Genomic DNA, 20,297 nt, shown 5'->3' with positions numbered 1-20,297 from the left:
TTTGCAAGAATTGTGCTCTTTCCCCACTTGTCTAGGAAGACGTGGCGCAAACATCATCCTCGTAAAAAAAGAAAATCTGTGCACTGAACGGGAACAGTCGCATTGCAGTAATCCAGTGGCTATAATATAAAAGCATTGAGGGCAAAGTTGTGGGTTTATTTTAGCTGTGGCAGCTGCATTTTAATGAGAATGAAAAAATGAACCTAACACTTCTGTGGCCCTTTTTTTGGGTGTGCAATGGGAGAACCTCGGGTGGCCATTCTTCGGGAAAGTGCCCTACCAAGACATGCCACATACTCAGAGAGCTATACTTCTATTTACAATTGCTGCTGTCTCCATTCGAGACACTAAAAAAGGGGGTACATATTTTAGTATGACAATCAATAAAAAAAAGAAAATAAAACTCAAATTACACCAACAGATGAAAATATGATATGCTTACATGAATGTTCAACAGAATCATTATGAGCTGCAAGTACCGATGCTGATAGGAACACAGAAAAAGAACAACTGCTAAGAAAATACAAAACAGATTAGTATAACATGATAGGGTTAGGCAGTTTCTCAACGAACCATTCATGAGACAATTTGCAAAGCAAACCATTTAAGTTGTTCCAAATCTGAAAAAACGCAAAATTTAAAACAGTCGATGCGTGCTCTGAAAGGAATAATGTTTAGAGTGTGGGTTAGTCTAGTGGCACATGTATTCTGGGGTATAAAAGAGGCCCGGATACCGGGTGGCATGTAGACAATCTTGTGTAGTAAAATTATGCATTCGCGTTTTTGCCTATGTTTTAAGTTTTGTAATGATAAGATGCAAGAACCTGCCACGGAGGAAGGAATACCGAGGAGGCGCCATATGTCACAATTTGTGAAGCCAAAAAAGGACTCCCTTCTCAGAAGGTTGGCCCTGCTTCGGCCCGCTCGCGCAACTGGTGCTGCTGAGAGGAAGGCGAGCCAATGTCGGAAGCTCCTGAAGGCAGTGCCGCTGCCAGCTGACAAATGAGCTGAAAAATCTAAACTTTCGGGCCAATCAAGCGCAAACGTGCTGCAATACTCGCCTGTAGGCTGCCTGGGTGCCCCTCGCAGCCTCATTGCAACCCATACAACCGACTGTTGCAAGAGAGCAACAGTGGGACTCAGCCACATAATTGCCATGGATACGGCAAATTTGAGGTATGGAACATAACGCAACAGTGAAATCTAATTTGGTCTTGCTATTTGCGAAGAGGAAGCACCTCCAAATCATTCTTTGGCCGTGTGTGTCACGACATGTCCACAAGAGGGTCGGCCAACTGCGACCATGTTCAAAAAACTTGGCCACAGATGAGGTTATTGCACACAAAACGTAAGCAGGGTGCAATAATTCAAATAGTAAATTGCCTTACTGTGTGAAACACTATTGGGTCAGGCATGTCAGTAATTGTTGACTCTGGAAGCTCCAGTGAGCACACAGGAGCAGTTCACTGTCGCCTCTTGCATTAAGAGCCGCAGGCACTGCCGTTCTCGTCTTCCTTGGAATTATAGCATTCCATCGCTATAAGCGCGCAATAGCACAGTGCCAAACAAAAATAGCGACGCTGCGTGTCGACCATTTTTGGAGAAGCGGTCATGAGAATCTCGAAAACAACCGCTTTCAACCCCACGCGATATGAACTTGCAACCATGACGACCAACTCTCACTGTAGGCTTCCAACACACTGCATCACCTTTAAAGTGCAACAGCGGTATAAAAATGCCCATTCGGCTCTCCTAGCAACACGACTATATGGGGGGTGATACAGACGACATGAGATGATGGCATAACCGAGGAATCCCACAAGCCCCCTTTCGCTCTGCAGCTCAGATAGCGAGGGCCTCTCCTTAATTTTGTTTTCTTTATGGGAGATGTGATATAAAGATTGAAGATGAATCTGATAGTGTTTTTCTGAAATTATTCGAGCTGCTTTATATCACATGTGAGGTGGGGAGACCATATGTTAAAGTGTAATTTAGCATCGGATGAACTTAGAGATTTGTAGACAGTTTACATTCCAAGGTTGCATTTTTTACAGTTAGCTTAATGTAGCCAAGTTTCCAACATGCTTTTGCAGAGATGTGGTTGATATGGGCACACCTTGTTAGGTTATGCGAGGAAATAACATCCAGATATTTGAAGTCACTAACTTGGGACAAGTAACTACCACTGGCATTGTGAGAGTAATGGAGCGGCTTCTTTTTGTTACTGAAAGTCATGGCGACTGTTTTGGTAAAATTAATTTACATTTGCCCCATATTGCTCTATTTGCAGGACATCGAAAACACCTTATTTCATTCTCATTGATCAGCTGCATTAGTAACAGTGGAGTACAGGGCACAGTCATCTGCATGTGTGTGCCACTTGACAGTGATGTTATTTAGAACATTTATATCATTAAATACAAATAACGAAGGTCCGAGCACTGAACCCTGAGGCACTCCAGATGTGAGTACACGCAATCAAAAGTTACAAACCGAGATATCAAGTGTAAATAGTCAGATATCCAGTCAAATTATTTAGACCCATTTAATATAGCTCACAGTCAACATAGAAGTTTTTTGTGGCAAACCATGGCTGTTTCGACACAAACACCAAACCGTCCAACAGATTACACTGTACATAAATAGTGTGGGGGAAAAAGCAAAGCATTAAAAGTCAAGAAATGCACCGAGAACATGTTTAAAAGAAAATCAGAGCAGCTTTGTGCCAAGGAAGTGCAAAGCTGGGCAGCCTTCTCTCTTCGGTTTTCTATTTCTTCTTTCCTGGTCTTTTCTGTCTTCTTTCTCTAGTTTTCTTTTTTTTCTTTTCTTTCTCTCTCATTTTTCTATTTTTAGCCTGCGTTACACCAAGAGACGAGAGCATACAACAGCTTGAGTCCCTAAATTGCTCCACACTTGAAGAACAGTCTTGCATACTTCCTTGAGCTTGTCAGCTAAATCTACCTTGTAGGTGGATGGTGCTGTCACAAACATCTACACCCACATAGGTGCCACAATAGTCAAGCAGTGTGAATGATACGGGATTTCAGCAGCAGATAATTGCCTCGGCTGTAGACGGAGAGAAAAAAAGACATTTGATGAAATACGTACATATAAAAACAAAGCATGTGGTTGGGAACCCTAGTACAGGTTCCCTATGATGGTCTCGCCGACCTGCTGAACCAAAGCCTGGTGGACCTCGGGAGGCCCATTGCAGAGGGCGTCATCCCACAGTTCTTTGGTGCAGATGGCAGGGGAGAAATGGCAAGGGAGAAAATAGTTTTGCAGGCCACTCCCTCGTGACATGAAATATCGTTGAGGAGCTGCCCGAGCAAAAGTCTGCATACTGGTCGGGGTAGAACTTATGCATGAAGAGGAGGTTGGGGTAGGTATGCATTTGGATTTGGTTGAGTGCCACCTCTTCTTCTCGTGAAAACAACGATGGTGGCGGGTGCATGATGTGTCTAGCTCTGGTGTAGTATGTTGATATGTCTTAGGAAGGGCCACATGATCTGTACTTTCGGCCTGCCATGCTGGGCAGCTCTGTGGGTAAGTTCTCGAACGAATGCGTGAGCGGGATCATTTACAGAGTTTCCTATATATACACTAGCGGGAACTCTGGCACTAATGTCTATGAAAGCTGCAACACCTGGTGCTTCAGCGAGCATGGGAATTATGCGTAGTACATGGATTCGCCTAATTTTAATACTTTCGGCTCCGTTTGGCTTTATGTGGCCTGAAGCTGCTATGCTATGAAACAATAATCAGCATTAGGTTATCAGTTACTTTTCACCACCTTAATCTTTTAGGCTCACCAAATCAAATTGGGTAATGAAGTTCAAAATGGTTTGTTCTTTTATTCGAAACAAAACCAAAACACTGCAATAAATGAAGCCGCAAATGCGTTTGCAGCCCACAATCACGAAAACAAGGCAAATCCATGTACTACCCATGGAAACTGAACGATCAAATTTTAGAAATCTCTATGGGATCATTACTCAGCGCAGAATTGGGACCAGGAGTTTGTAGCAAGTGAATGAATACGTTGTGGGCTGAACGTGTCTACGTTCAACGTCTTGCGTAAGATGTGGCAAGCTGCCTTGGAGAAGCCCTGTCCTACTAAAGAGCTCAGCATGCTTGCTGTGAATGTGAAGAGTGTGTCATACAGCAAGTGCGACACCAAGATAAGACAGATGCTTGGGAAATCAACATATTTGCACAGCGCAAGACTACGAGTAGTGAACTACAGAAGACAAAGAATACATAACTACAGAAGAGACAAAGACAGAAAGAGCGCTACGAGTAGTTACGTCGTAACTACTTGTAGTCTTTCGCTGTGCAAATACAGTCGAGCCCGCTTATAACGAACCTGAGCATGACGCGGCATTTATTCACTGTATCTCGAGTTCGTAGTATGTAAATGAAACAACTCTTTAAAAAAAATTGCGAGTGAAAACACAAACATTTAGCCCCAAAAAGTCTGTGATGCACGTGTTTCGAAGAGCAGAAGCGATAAGGGCGGTCTCGAGTTCATTTAAATTGGCAGGCTGCTCGTTCGCCGAGGCCCGTGGCATAAGCTGCATGAGGCACTGGCTCCAAAGTTTCATCGTTCTCGCAATCAGGTTCCTCCGTATCGCTCTCACCAAGTACTTCATTCACAACGCCCTAATCTGTGCACGGTTCCCCAATGTCAGCATCATCATAGGCCGTAATTAAACCATCGCAACAGATGTCCCACCCGCTCTCCAAGGAGTCGACGACGCGCTACACAAATTGCCGCCGCAGTTCGAAACCTTCAGGCTCGGCATCGGGCTCGACGTCGACGAAGTCGGCCTCGCAAAAACAGTTTCGCGCGCATGTAGCTGTCACCGCCGTCCACGAAATATTAACTACAGTAAAAGCTCGTTTATTCGACACTCGTTAATTCAGAAATTCGGATAATTCGGACGGCTCTATTGGTCCCGGCCAAAGTGCATGTTAATCTATGGGACCAAACCTTCGTTATTTCGTCGGAATTCGGCTCCGCACCGCTTAATTCGGACAAATGCTGACGGCTGCTGTTACACAAAAGTGTGATAAAGCAGCGCTGGCACCACTGGAGTGAAACCGAAACCTGAGTGGCATCGCCATCATCATCAACTAGTGGGGACGATCGCTGCGTCACCGAACGTCGGCGTCTTCTTCCTTCTCCACTCAGCGCCTCCGACGCCATTTTCCCTTGTGTTGTCGTGTCGGAACCATCTCTTCTTGCGGAGTTCTCTTTTTCTTCCATTGTGACCGTATTTGCATGCCACCACCATCGTGCGCTACAGTGATGGCAACGCCGAAAAAGCAGCAGAACTACGACGCGAAGAACTTGGCGACTAAAGTGGAAATTTTGGAAGCACTGAAGAACGGCGAATCGCGACAGCAGGTTATGACCAAGTACAACGTGAAGCAGAGCACGTTGGGAACGTACGTGAAAAATGAACAACAGATTCGACAAGCCTTCGAAAGCGAGAAGTTTCATGCCTCTAGAAAGCGGTTGCGAACCGCAGCTCATCCCCAGCTCGAAGAAGCTTTGCTCCGGTGGATTACTGACTGTCGCAACGCGCATCTGCCTTTGAGCGGACCTTTCATCATGGCGCAAGGTGAGAAGTACGCTGCAATGATGAACATTGAATCCTTCAAAGCGTCAGAAGGGTGGTTTGCGAGGTTTCGAGAGAGACACGAACTTGTCTTCAGAAGTGTGTGCGGCGAAAAGGCCAGTGTTGACGAAAGCGTGACCACCGAGTGGAGAAATGTGAAGCTGCTGGAGCACATCGCCGCATATGAACCACGTGACGTGTTCAATGCAGATGAAACTGCTCTATTTTTCAGAGCTCTGCCCGACAAGACGGTGACTTTCAAAGGGGACGCGTGCATTGGTGGCAAGAAGTGCAAGCAAAGGATAACTGTGCTTCTTGCCGCGAATATGACTGGCACGGAGTGCTTGCCACTACTTCTCGTCAAGAAGGCGCTTAAGCCACGTTGTTTTAAGAACGTCAAAAGCCTTCTTGTCAAGTACACAGCGAACAGGAAGGCATGGATGACATTGGACATTTTTCGCGGCTGGCTGCAGCAGTTGGACCAGCACTTCACGTCGAAGGACCGCAAGATAATTATGGTTGTTGACAACTGCAGTGCCCATAACTGTACAGTCGAACTGAAGAGCATCAAAATAGTTTTTTGCCGCCCAACACTACGCCTGCTCTTCAGCCGATGGACCAGGGTATCATTCACTACGTGAAGTCGAAGTACCGCAAGCACCTGCTAGAGCGAATGATCCTATGCTCAGAAGCTGGAAAGTTGTATCAAGTGGACTTACTCGGCGCAGTGCACATCATCGCCCATGTGTGGAAAAACACTCCGCCACAAGTAACCGCCAACTGTTTTCGGCACAGCGGTTTTGTGAGGCCCGAGCATGCAGCAGTAGCTGACGATGGCATCGAGGAGGTGTCAGCCGAGTCCACCGACGATGACTGCCCGACTTTCGATGCTGTCCTTCCCACAGATGTGACCTTTCAGGACTACATCGCGATTAATCATGGTGTCGCCACAAGTGGTCTCCTGACCGATCAAGAAATTATTAATGATGTCACGGGCGCCCATGAAGACCACGATTCCGACGAAGAATCATGCGAGGAGATACAGCCGCGACCTCATCGCACCTCACGGGAAGTCTCGGAGGCGCTGTTAATATTAGAGGACGCTTGCCTAAACACTCCCGACAGCTTGCGTGCTGTTGGCCATTTGGAACAGTTAAGAAAAATTGTGATGTCAGCCGGAATCTGCGCGAAAACGCAGACGACAATTACAAAATACTTCAACAAATAAAGGTATGCTTCTGCAGCTTGATTTTAAATGTTGTTTTCCCTGTTCATTCGTTAATTCGGCATTCGGTTAATTCGAACAGTTTTTCCGGTCCCGTGAAATCCGAATTACCGAGCTTTTACTGTATCTCTGCAGCTGAATGCCGCCATGCCCGAAGCGACAAGCTGGCTGCCAGGTAGTCAACAGCTATGAGCAAGCGCTTCGCAACGCGGCACCTAACGCGCGGATTATGCTCAAGCTAAGCGGTCACACTTTTGACGTTTTGTTGAGCGGCAGGAAAAAGCGTGCTAGTCCTTCAGTCGGCCATCATGACCACACACGCACACCAAGAGCGAGCAAGACGCGCACACGCGACACACATGCCAGAACACGTGGAGCAGCTCTGGGGCCGTTTCCAGTCAAAAAACGAAACTGATTCGAGCCAGCATGGCGGGCGTCGTGACGCGGTGGAGACGGGCTAAGGGGTTGTGATCAAGAGAGGAGAACAGATTTGAGAGAAAAGGGCAAGGAGTTGCGATAAAGAGAGGGGAGGATGCGGCGGGAGGGTGACCTTGAAAACCAAAACACACGGGAAGGAGGCAGGTTGGGTAGCTTGCTTGGAAGGTCCGCGAAACTCGCACGTAGAAAACTTCAAGAGAGTGCCTGCGCGCGCAGAAGTCACAGCATGACCGCCTGAATCGATGCGCGCGGCGGTGTTCGAAGAATCGGCGGCCAGGGTCAAAAATCGTTTTGTTGCACCGATGGGTTTGCGTGGCCTCACGAACTTCAATATTTGGTGATTCGTTTCGCACAAATTGACAGCCATTTTCGCGCTTCCGCACATGTGCACGAGGCATGCTGAGCCGAGTGCGAAGTGAGCTAGAACAAGGTAGAACATTTCAAGACATTGTTGTGTACTGTATACTGGATGGATATTTTTGTCTTAGCTTGCTTGTTTGACTCATCACAACTGAACAGCAAGGTAATGAAATGGTAAGTGTGCCTACTACCTTCGTTTCCCTTGGACTCGTCGTCCGGAGTGTCCAGTTCGACCATTCCGCAACCAGCCGTGTCGATGAGAAGAAGTGGCAGTGCAGTGTCATCGTTGTCTTCCACTCCAGGAAGATCCCTAGAGGGAACATGTTTTTGCAATTTATCACAAGACGACGTGGCCGAGATCCGATGCATGAATTATGCTCAAAATAAGAAAAAAAGCTTTTGGTGTACGAACAGTCAAAAGTTGAGCTATGTTTCCACACATATAAGTACACAGTGCAGCACATGCAAGGTCATCAGTTCAAGTATTAAACATAGATTAAATGAGCGGGAATAAACATTGGGCAAAGCGTCACAGATATTCACATTCGTCATCATAAACAACTAAACACAGAGCTTTGTCGCTGAAGGATTGAGAGTTCCCAGTGTCTCCTCCAAGCACACACAGCAGACTGGTCTTCCCATAGAACAGTGCAATCCTGAATACTGAATCTGTATAATAATATGATAATAATCTTTATTCTGGCATGTTACAGTTACATGCCACAGATATCAGGCAAAAGGAAAGAGATGTAACTGTTTCCTGACTAGGCCTATATCACAGCTGCAAACATTAGTGCCTTTTTGAATACAGTCAACTTTCATTAATTCAAATTCGAAGGGACCTCTGAATTTTGTTTGAATTATCCAGAAGCTTGAATTATCAGAAGTTCTCAGATATATAACTCTCGGTGAGGTGACACCCAACATTATGGTTAAGCATTGACTTCATGACATTAAAAAAAGTTTTCGGCATTTTTGAACCCTAACATAGGCTATTTATTACTAATCAGACCTTTTAAAAAAATCGTGAATTGCCAACTGCTTTTTTGCTGCATGTGCCATTAGCACAAACCTCTCTATATCGGTTGAGAAGCATCATGGTTTACCCTGCATGTGCTTCGTTTCAAATATTTCTATACTAGCAAAGCCTTCTTCCTTGAAGGCCTGAGGCACTTATTTTTTATTTTTAGACGGTCAGGATAATATAAGCATACAAATAATTAAATAGTTGTGGGAAACCTGCAGACATTTTCTGGTGTGAAACTGCAAAAAGTATGAATTAACAGAATGACGGAGTTTAAATTAAGAATCACGGAGTTTAAATTAAGAGGCTTTTGAATTTGAATTAAAAGGCACTGAAAGAATAGAGGGCAAACCTAAAAATTGACTTTTGTTTGAATTAACTGAGAGTGTCAACTAGCAGAGTCTGAATTATCGCGAGTCTACTGTAATCTGCACCGGTGAGAAAACCAGCACGCAAAACCTTTTCGTGAACAGAACTTATTTCGCCTAAAACTCGACCATGCATTTGAAAATTGATAGAATGAATGAGAATAAGTCAGTCTTGCAAAATATTTGGGAGAGCTGACAAGCACACGCAAACCACCAGATAGCAACAAACCTGAGCAAATGTGCCGCAATCGAGGGATGTGCCAGCAGCCGTCCACCATAGAGGCGGTCAGACGACCAGCGCATGATGAGCTCGTGCATGCGGTACTGTGTCAGCAGCATACGAACGACAGCCTCGCCGTGCAGGCGCATAGCACGCTCCATCAGCGTCACCTCCAGGCCTCCTTTGGCCGCGCTGCGCACATCGTCCATCAGCCACAGTTTAGCCAAGCAAACATCACAACTTCCACAACACATATCTTGAAGATGATAATTGTTGGGTGATTACACAAATAAAGATGACAAAGTTCAACCAAGTTGCCCAGTTTACATATTTGCCAAGTTTATCACTGTTGCGAATTCGGTGAGTACTTGTTGGTTGGTTTCTACACAGAAGCATAAAGTGAGGAAAACGTGACTGTGTACATAAGCTCGTCCCTCATGTTAGGCAACATTTCAAAAGTAACTCAAACACACTGCCAGTCTTGTGCAATTCGCAACAACCCCAGACACCCTGAGCCCTGCAAGAAAAAAGGTTGCCTCATTGGTCCATTCTAGACCCTCGAAAAAAATCTTCTGCGAAGCCTGCTACTGCACTGTTCATCTGCTCTTCCCCTCTACTCACAAATTTTATTTTTTGTAAAGGACCAGTCTTACTGCTGTCTTCTCTTACCTTCAAAATTAGGAGTTCAGTCTTTTAGCTAGTATTTAAATGGCTTAGGTTATACTGAACCATGACCATGGCATCAAAAAATCGATGCTAAAAGCTGCAAACACAGCAATATTTAGAGCATGTTCAGAAGGTAACTTTCACGAGCGGGTCTAATTTTCACGAGCGGGCAAAAACACACGAGCTCTGCCGAAGCAGAAATCAAATGAGTCGGCCCATCCCTGTTGCCTGGAAAGTGAATCAGATAACATAACCCGTGTGTTAGAACTGCCGTTCGAACAGAAAGTAAGCCACTCGTCTTGAATGAGCATGAAATAACGCGGAGAGGGGGGGAGGAGATCGCTCGAGTAGCAATAATGAACTTGCATTTTAAGAGCGGTCGTGATCACTGGCACGCTTGCTACCTCGGCGATTATCAGTGCGCTGTAAACGCGAAGAGACTGTGTGAAAAGAGCACTTCACTCTGGAGCGGCCGTATTTGCTCACACCAGCATTTGTAAGAGCTAGTTCCACGATATCGGATTCAAAATAGTTGGCTGCCAGCCTTACTTCTTATAACATCACAATTTCTTGCTATCATGTTCATTGCATTGCACTAAACGTGCACGAGTGTTGCCAAAACTAATCTGCTAATGGTGAAAGGTGCACTCTTTCCGGTGCCTGGTCAGCAAGCGAGGTGATCTTTGTGCGTCCAGCAAGTAAACGCAATCGTTCCGGTCAAAGATGAAGGCACACGATTCTCTCCGCCAAAGATTAAGCGCGCGCCGGCGCATCGTTGGCGCATCGTGACGAACTAGGCGCCAAGCGCAGGCCGCTTTTTTTGCTTTCTTGAGTTTTCTAATACATAGATACGTGAATATATATATATATATATATATATATTCAATGGGCCAGTTAGTGTTCTTGAAGGTATGGGATATGGCACAACGGGAGCGTTGTCAACAAGGATAAATATATTTATTTCCCAACAGTTTTGGGAGGGGTCCTCCCTTCATCAGGAGATGAGTTGTACTAACATGAACTTCCAAACTTCGTTGCTGCCGGGTCCCTCTCGCCTTGGAAGATGTTTGCGAGAGTGAGAAAGAACGAAAAAAAGAACGAAAAGAAAAAAAAAGAAAAAATAGAGAAGAAAAAAGACGAAAAGAGTAAAAGAACAAAAAGAAAAAAAGAAAGTAAAAAAGAGGAAGAACCACTGTCAACACTGAGAACAAAACCACATGTCTGTGCACGTCCACATCCGGTTCTAATCCCGTGCCGGTCAGTTCTCGGCGTGTGTCGGGCCACCCAAGATTGTCGCCGCGGTGGCGGGAGCGGTCCGTGATGGCGTGCATAAGGAAAGGGTTTCCCCTCAATGGGTCGGTCGGCTCTCTTTCATCTTCGTCCGTTTCCCCTCAATGGTCATCAAGTGGTAGGCGAACAGAACCACTTTGTATGTGCATGTGAAAAAGAAAAAAAAAGAAGAGAAAAAAAAAAAAACAAGAAAGGACAGTGTACACGTACGAGTCAGTCAGAAAAAACAAGCATGGTCTCCAGCTATCAATCTTTGTCACCAATTTCCTCCTGGCTTATTTCTCGGAGGCAGCAAAGTCTTCCGCGGTTCTCGTTGATGCCGGCTACTAATGTTCGAAATTTGAAAATAAAATATGCCTCACGCTGTTCACGCTCGCGTCTGTTTGAAAAACTGGACTGCAAAAGAGTTACGCTGATATTTTCAAAACTGTGGTTTGGCAGGCGCAGATGTCTAGATAAAGGTAGCTTCGGCAGTGAAGTGGCGTGGTACCGGTGATTATTGAACCGCAGCCGAAATGGCGTGTCTGTTTGGCCGATATATTCTTGTCCGCAGATGTTGCAATGCAGCATGTATATTACGTTACTGGAGTCACAATTAAGGCTTTCAGTTATGCAGAATTTGAAATCCGAGAAGTTCGCTTTGGATTCACGTGTTGTGACCATCTGTGGGCATACCTTGCATCAAGCTTTTCCGCAGGGATGGCACCCTGATTGAATTTTGGGGGTGTTTGTTTTTGCTCTGACAAGAATGTCCTTCAGTGTTTTATCCCTGCGGTACACCACGTGAGGTGGCTTTGCAAAAATAGAAGTTAGTCGTTTGCTTTGCCTGATTATATTGAAATGGCGGGAAAGTATGTTGTTGATTCGTGGCGCTGATGAGGAGTAAGTTAGTACAAGGTTCGTTTGGGAAGTCGTTATAGATACTTTGTTTGGTCCCTTAATTATATCATTCCTGTTTACGTTGCGAGCACGTTGTATGGCATCGTCAATAATGTCTTCCGGATAATTTTGTTTCAATAAAGAATGCTTTAGGTGTTCTGCGTGTCTGTCAAATTCCCGCACATCGGTGCATATTCTTCGGTACCAGTAGGCCTGAGAATATGGAATACCCATTTTGCAATGCTTTGGGTGGCTGCTGTTGAAAGGCAGGTACATTTGATGGTCTGTAGGCTTTTTGTAAAGGTTTGTTGACAAGCGGTCATTTTTGACCGTGACAGTGACGTCCAAGAAGTTAATGCTAGTTTTGGAAATTTTGTGCGTGAATTCAATTGACGGGTGGCACTTGTTAAAATCCTCTATGAAGCGGAAAAGACTTCCCTCATCGTGGTTCCATATCATAAAAATATCGTCTAAGTATCTTCTGTAGTAGAAAGGCTTCAAGGTGCGTCGCTCAATGAATGGGATTTCAAGTGAAGCCATAAAGGTGCTCGCGAAGTTTGGGGCCATTTTCGTGCCCATTGCAGTGCCACTGACCTGAAGGAAATGCTTGCCATTGAACTCAAAATGGTTATAATTTAGTACAAGTTCAAGAAGTGTAAACAGTACCTCGCCACTTACACTCGCTGATGAGTCAGTTTTTACATATTCAGAAACCATAGCCGCTATTCCGTCATGGTAGGGTATGTTGGTGTACAGTGAGCAGACGTCCATGGTCACCAGAAAACTACCGCCTGGGATGTCGAGACTTGAAGTTTCGCAGATGAAGTGATTCAAGTCTCGATGAGACTTCAAAAAAGAGCAAACGCCACCAACATACACAGATATCGAATGATCGGTAAAGCGCCCTCAATATGCAGCACAGCCCCACATAGGTGATGCTAACTAAAAGGGTGGCACAGCCAATGTGCAAAAGTAGACTCTTTCTTCTTTCTTTTTATTTTAGTATGGAGAAGTGGGGGGGGGGGGGGGCACACCCACGCATGCGCCCGCGGCGGCGAGAACGGCGGCAATGCCGTTTCACGAGGTGCAGGCTCGCCTGCCTGCCTTGCGCAATAATAACGAGCGCACGCTTCTGCCTGATGCGCCGTGCGTGCCGCTGCCACTTCGAGCTTTATCAGCGGCAGGGCTGACACGGAAGATGCATGCTCATACCAAAATGCCCAAATGCGGAGCAAAATTCCGAGATTGTCCTTGGGGAAAATTCGTTATATTAAGGTTGTCTGTAGCTATTACTTTGTTACATAGAGGTCGCAAATACATGTGCTTTTATGGAGCAAAGGCGGGGAATAGAAAAACTTCGTTACAACAAAAAATTCATTATATGGAGGTTCGTTATAAGCAGGTTTGACTGTAACAGCAAGAGACAAGAATAATAGAAATGGAGAACCAACTGAAGGAACAGAAATAGAGCATATCAAGACTGTGTGAGCATGCCATCTGTGATTATTTCCTTAAAATAATTAGGTTTTTTTAAACTGTAGCTGATACGTCGAGCAAGTGTTTGTGGCGTCCGGCAGTTATGCATTTTGATGAGAGATAGGGGTACAATATCATGTCATTTTCTTTCTATCTTCTTTACTGTCCAGGTGTGCCCTCATGTCTAACTTCAGTTGCGAGCCAGCCCTGTTAGTGTGCTTTCTTCCTCTGGTGTGTCCCGTGTAAATTTTGTGCTGTTTTTAGATGTGAAGTACCTCTTTGACTAGCCTGTGTAACGCTGTCCCTCTTTCCGCACCACTCCCCTCACTGCAGGTGTTGGAGTGGCGCCAAATAGCTCACGCCCTCCTTGCAGTGCGAAGTAATGTCTCTCTCCCTTACCTGCCGTGCGCTTGCCACGTGTCAGCTCTCTCTCGCTTCACCCTCTCCACCGCTCGCAATGCACGAGCTTTCTCCTCAGGCGGGCATCATCTCACTCGTGCCACCTTTCTCCATCTGTCCGCAAGAAGCCGCGAACGGGTGGGTGCGCACGCCTCGAGAATTTCAAGGCACCGACAATGTGGACAGCACGTACCCGCTTGCGACGCGATTGCGCCGACGGGCGAGATGCTGTCGTGACGTGCTTCTCTCTAATGTGCGTGCACCTTTCCCGGCTGTCCCTGGCGTTGCAAGGGTGGGAGAAGCCGATCGTGTTCGCGAATGGCGATGTCAACACTGACGAGGCGCGAGTTGGGGAAGCTGCCCGCAAGCGTCGGCAGCGACACGGACGAGGTGCGAGTCAAGAGCACAGATTGTGTTCGAGAATACAGACGGCACGCAGGTAACACCGACGAGACGCGAGCCAAGGAAGCCGAGCGCAAACGTCTTCAACGTGTCCCACCTTCCGAGTCTGCCTTTCAAACAAACAATTACTCGAGTAAACACTACACCAAGTTTCTCTCCAAACCGTTATTTGAGCACCCGCGTCAACACCCATTTCAACCGGGTTAACGCTGTGCGCACCACTGCTGCTTTGCATGCCATCAGAGTTCCTTACAGGAAGATGATCCATAGTTTTTCCCTCAGCTGAGCAAGAAAATGTGAAAAAAAAAAAAATGCGGGTGATGATGCCATTATGAAATTCTTCCACCAAGGACCGTGACATCACAGATTTTGACACTGTCTACAAGGTCACACATAGTCCCTAATCAGTAAAATTTAAGAAAATTGTCGTCCCAGAAAGCCACTAAGCCGACATACATGGCCAAACTATGAAAAACACCTTTTGAACCTTTTGAAATTTTTGTGACGTCAAGCACAAAGATTATGGTATGAAAGACTAAACTTTGACCTAAATTTTCTTTCTATAAACAAACCTATGAAGGTGCAATTACTGACATTACAGTTCTCTTTTTGCTTTTCTTCAGTGTCCCTACAAATTGTAGATTGACCAAGTAGAGAAACAAAGAAGGATAAAAATACAAGCTCTCACACTTCAGAGACGATGGTCGGGGGTAACTGTAGGTGGTCTCCCGCAAGAATGCACTTGGGTGCTCGAAAAAGAGCCATCCAGCAGGCAACTTCCAGGGCCTGCACATCACAAATAACTCAGCCGCTGCACGGCGAAGGTCTCTCACAACAGAGCATATTTCTAAAATTTACTTTTCTTGGTGGAATATTATGCACAGATCTATAACACGTGTGTTGCATTGCAAAACTGGAATTCCGGTAGCCACCGATATCAAACATCTTTGTAACACACTGCTACAGATGCACTAGTGCAGTGTAGGCTTGTGTGAATAGCAAGTTTTAGGTTCAAAGCAAATGATGATTCAGACTGAATAATTTTGAATTGCGTTTGAATAGTACATGTTACAATATTATAAAAAAGAATAAGCATACTTGTCATACTGACTTGCACAGTATTTTTTATTAAATTGAAAGAAGGCAGGTGCAAACATCATTCAAAAAAGGAAGTGGACGTAACTTTGAATAGTAGCAGGATTTGACTTTCAGTAGTAATAAATTGTAAAATATGTTTAATTTAATGTACTCTACTGTAAAGAGACACTAAACAACAAAACAATTTGCATTTTTTGTGAAGTACACTTTCACAGTCCTGAAAACACCACTATGACCCAAAGACAACGCTTGGTAAGGAAGAAAATGTGCGAAAAGAAAATGCAGGTGGAGATGCCACCTTGAGATTCCCGCTTGAAACACCGCGGCGTCATAGATTTTGAAGCTGTTCACTGGGTCCTACATAGCTTTTATTCGATAAAAATTAAGTACGTAGTTATCTGTGGGTGCAATAGACCTAGCATAGGAAGTTTCAGAAAATTTCACTAGGCCAATGTTGTGAAAATATGAAACATAACTTTGGAAATTTTTCATGCCTCGCAAGAAGATAAAGGCACAAAATGTAGAAATTGAACTTCAACCTTGATTTTCTCTGCTAATATTAAAGTTATGATAGTGAAACATATGACATTAGAGTTCTCAGAGTGCAAAACAAGTCACTGTTTCTCTTTAGTGTGCCTTGAAAAAAACCTTGGACTGTGCTGGCGACAAGATTTCCTGTCAATTCAGCAGCAACGAAGAGGCCTTCATTGCATGTCAGAAGCAATATATTTTTTTTTCACATTGAGAACAAATTGCTCTCCTTATTACCACAATTGCAAGCTTTCTATTTACCAGCTATATTATGAAAATCAAGGTGGCGTTATGCATTTTTCCTTTTTTGGCTACAAAAACAAGCTGTGAGTTCCAGACGAGGAAGCAGCAGAATCATGTGATGCCATCCTGTGTGACTTGACACAAATGTGTCGGTCTTCAACAGCCTCAACCTTTCCTCGACCCGTCACCCACTCTCTTAAAAATCACCAATTTTATATTGCTATCTCATATAAACATTGGTGGTACCTTTGTGTTGTAAGAAAGAGCACAAAAATGCTCAATGACGCATGACATCATAACCGAAGGGAGACACATCGGCGGACCGTTTGTCAAAAGATTCGTGGCAGTGTGAAAACACGGGCCTTCTCAGGCAATGCGGGGTGCTCAGAGTAGCGGGGGACAAAGGATGGAGGGGTGCGTAACAAAAAATGGCCTAGGAAAATGACAACTAGAGGGCTGCGATGGCAGATTTATATTTTTATTTTTATTTATTTATTTATTTATTTATTTATTTATTTATTTACAATACTGCCAGTCTCTTACGAGACCAAAGCAGGAGGGCATGAGTATCAGAATACAATGAATGCTAAGTACTTTCTTACAGGCGGCATACAGAACTGTAGTTATTTTAAAATTGGTAATAATAATCCTAGTTACATAGAAACATTAGACATAGGTATTTATGCACTCCAAATATTCACACTTCGGAAGCAGCGAACTGAATCTTTGCTGCATAAAAAGAATCAATACAATTTTATACAGAGAAGGCATTGTGTATACTTATACATCCAAATAAATACTACTGGAAAACAATAATGGAGGTCATGGTTGAAGAAAGCCGTTGTCTTAAAGTATAGTCTCAATTTTTGAAGTGAATTCTGCCAGTGATGGTGCGTTAGTAATGGAGGGATCTAACCTATTCCATTCGCTGATTGACAGGGGGAAAAAGGATTGCTTGAAACAGTCGTTGTTGGAAGAGTATTCTTTGATAGTGTATGCATGTTTATGTCGTAGTGTTCGTGATTCTGCCAAAGATATGTACCTGGATGCATCGATCCGGCTGTGGTTATGCAGAATGTGGTGTAGAAATTTGAGACGCGCGATTTTTGCTCTTGTTGCAAGCGTGGGTAGACCGGAGGTTTCTAAAAGGTTTGTGGGCGAGTCGGTGCGTTTGTACTTATTATGTATAAACCTAATGGCCTTCCTTTGAACCCGTTCAACTTTTGCTATATTAGTAACACCTTGCGGGAACCACACAGTGTTAGCGTACTCCAAGATTGGTCACACGAATGTGGTGTAAGTTAGGAGCCTAGTATCTGTCGGCGCGAAGGGTAAACGCCTTCGTAGAAAAAACAGTTTACGCAAAGCCGATGCTGTAACATTGTTAATGTGCGCATCCCATCTCAATTCGGAAGTCAAGGTGACGCCAAGATACTTCTGCTGCGTAACTCTTTGTAAAAATACGCCGTTAATTGTATAGGTAAAGTCGGAGGGTTCTTTTTTCCTGGTTACCGTCATGCAAACTGTTTTTGTTAGGTTAATTAACATTTGCCACTGCTCACACCAGTGAGCAATCTTACTCAATGAATTATTTAAAGATAAATGGTCATCCAAACTGTTAATTGCTCTATAAATAATGCAGTCGTCTGCGAAAAGTTTAATTTTGCAGTCTATGTTATCAGTGATATCATTTATGTAAATTAGAAATAATAATGACCCTAGGATGGAGCCTTGGGGAACACCTGACTTAACTGGGGCCGTCCACGACGATACTCCTTCGAAAACCACGAACTGTGACTGGTTTATAAGAAAGTCTCTTACCCAGTTCGTAATTTCCCCATCCCCAATGATGTTCTGCAATTTCGAAATCAGTTTAGTATGACACACTCGATCGAACGCTTTTGCTAAATCAAGTAGAATTACGTCAGTTTGGCCACGGTTGTTTATACTGAGTGCAAGGTCGTGGACAACCTCGGTAAGCTGCGTGATTGTTGATAAACCTTTCCGGAAGCCATGTTGATGGGGGGACAGAAGATTGTTGTTTTCTAGAAAAATAGTTAAATGCTTAGCGATTATATGCTCTAGTATCTTACATGACGTACTGGTGAGGGATATAGGTCTAAAATTAGAAGGAACAGCGGTATCTCCGGTTTTGTGTATGGGTATCACCTTTGCTACTTTCCATTCTGATGGCAGTTTTGCTGTTTCTATAGATTTGCGATAAATTATGCCGAGGTATTTACTACACAGTTCTGCGTATCGAAAAAGAAATTCATTTGCAATATCATCGTGGCCACTGGCTTTCTTCGTGTCTAGATTCAAAAGTAGGTTAAGAATCCCGGGGTCGCTTATAACTAATGGTTCAATGGGAATTCGGGCTGTAGGCAATGCCGCAGGAGTGGTGCCATTGTCATCAGTAAAGACAGATTGAAAATAATCGTTGAAGATATTGGCCTGGTTTGTTTTATCGCTATCGCTTAAACACATCTTTGTTTCAGCGGCAGGGCGAAAATGTTTCCAGAATCGTTGAGGGTTGTTTTTTATGTAACACGGAAGCGTTGAAGTAAAATATTGCCTTTTGGCGAAGCTAGCTTTTTGTTTGAAGTCTGTAATAGCACGTGCTAGGTTAGATGCGGTTACTGGATTCTTGCCCTTCTTTTTGATTGCTTGGCGTAGCCTCTTAACTTTTCGCTTTGCGTGTAAAACTTCGCGGGTTATCCAAGGATTATGTTTTTTTTGCCTTTTTGTTTTCAGTGGGACAAAGTGGGTAACGCAGAACACAACGATAGTCTTGAAGCCCGACCATAGATGATTTACATCAGTCGTTGGATGTATACCAAGGTTTGAGAAGTTTTCAAATTCGTGAGCTAAGTAGGTTACAATGCTGGCATCATCACCTTTAGGGAAATTTCGTACAGTAGTTACTGATGAACGTGGTGTTATGTCATATCCTAGTTGGAGCTGACAGATTGGTATGCGGTGATCTGATATCCCCGGAATCACATTGACGACTGATTTATTTAACGGGAACTGGCCACTAATCAATATAAGGTCGAGTAAGGTTTTTGTTTGATCTTTTATACGTGTTGGCGCAAGCACGACTTGTTGTAGATTGAAATTTAAAATTAAATCAATAAGTGTCTCCGATGACTGTGACGTGTACTGCATGTTGTTCCAATTTATGTCGGGAAGGTTAAAGTCACCCATGATGATTAGTCGAGAGTTATGGGCATGAGTTTGAAGATAATCTTGGATCGCTATAACACATTTGTTGTCTGATGAGGGGCTTCTGTAAACGCACCCGGTTACTATGCTAATTCCATCACAATGAATTTTACAGAAAACCGCCTCTGCGCCTATAACATCAGGAAGCACGACAAAAGGAATCAATTTGCTTATCAGCAGGGCCACACCCCCACCACGTGTGGGACGATCTTTCCGGATTACAGCGTACTCCGGGGGAGTGAATTCGTCGTTTGAGATATCAGTCGTCAACCATGTTTCCGTGATGGCGACTATGTGTGGCTCTTGATCAAGCAGTAGTTGTTCAAGGCTTGCTGATTTATTTAGTATACTGCGGGCGTTTACGGTTAGTAACGTTATTTCTTTGATTGGGCGTGTTGTCGCGTCTTCGGGCGGTTTACTATGCCGTTTTTTTCTACTGGTACCCTTTCACCCTTTTCGTCGTCCCAGACAAAAGCGACATTGTTAATATAAAGCTTGGTGTATGCTAGTGCGACTTTGTCTTTTTTTTTCCCGATTAGTTTTGGCGCTGTCCCAAAGCTTTTTCCTTGTCTCACGGGTTTTGCGAGCGAAATCCTCCCCTATAGAGAGGTCAGTATTCTTGAGCTTGAAGCAATTCTTCAAAATACTCCCTTTCTGTCTCGAGTCAAGAAGCTTCAGAATCACTGGTCGTGTCTTGTTTGGCGCATATCTGCCTAATCTATGAATTCTTTCAATTTGAACCGGCTCCAGCTCAAGAACACTTTCTATTATACCTTTGTTAACTGCTTGTCCCAGTTTATCGCTTGTTTCATCTTTCATTTCTTCTAGG

General features: G+C 44.3%; 1 protein-coding gene across 1 annotated transcript in view; it reads right to left on the bottom strand.

Annotated features, from left to right (window-relative positions):
* Window positions 1-20,297, bottom strand: part of LOC119181230 (DNA-binding protein SMUBP-2) — a 195,806-nt gene that overhangs the window by 97,094 nt on the left and 78,415 nt on the right. The window contains exons 9-11 of the mRNA XM_037432411.2: window positions 15,060-15,157; window positions 9,269-9,451; window positions 7,839-7,957 (exon numbers count right to left, since the gene is read on the bottom strand). Of these exons, the coding sequence (XP_037288308.1) occupies window positions 7,839-7,957; window positions 9,269-9,451; window positions 15,060-15,157 (400 nt within the window). The remainder of the gene's footprint in view (window positions 1-7,838; window positions 7,958-9,268; window positions 9,452-15,059; window positions 15,158-20,297) is intronic.

Source organism: Rhipicephalus microplus, unplaced genomic scaffold (assembly GCF_043290135.1).
Source record: "Rhipicephalus microplus isolate Deutch F79 unplaced genomic scaffold, USDA_Rmic scaffold_14, whole genome shotgun sequence".
Lineage (NCBI taxonomy): Eukaryota > Metazoa > Arthropoda > Arachnida > Ixodida > Ixodidae > Rhipicephalus > Rhipicephalus microplus.
Note: the sequence above shows the minus strand (reverse complement) of the source record. Positions and strands in the feature narration are given on the sequence as shown.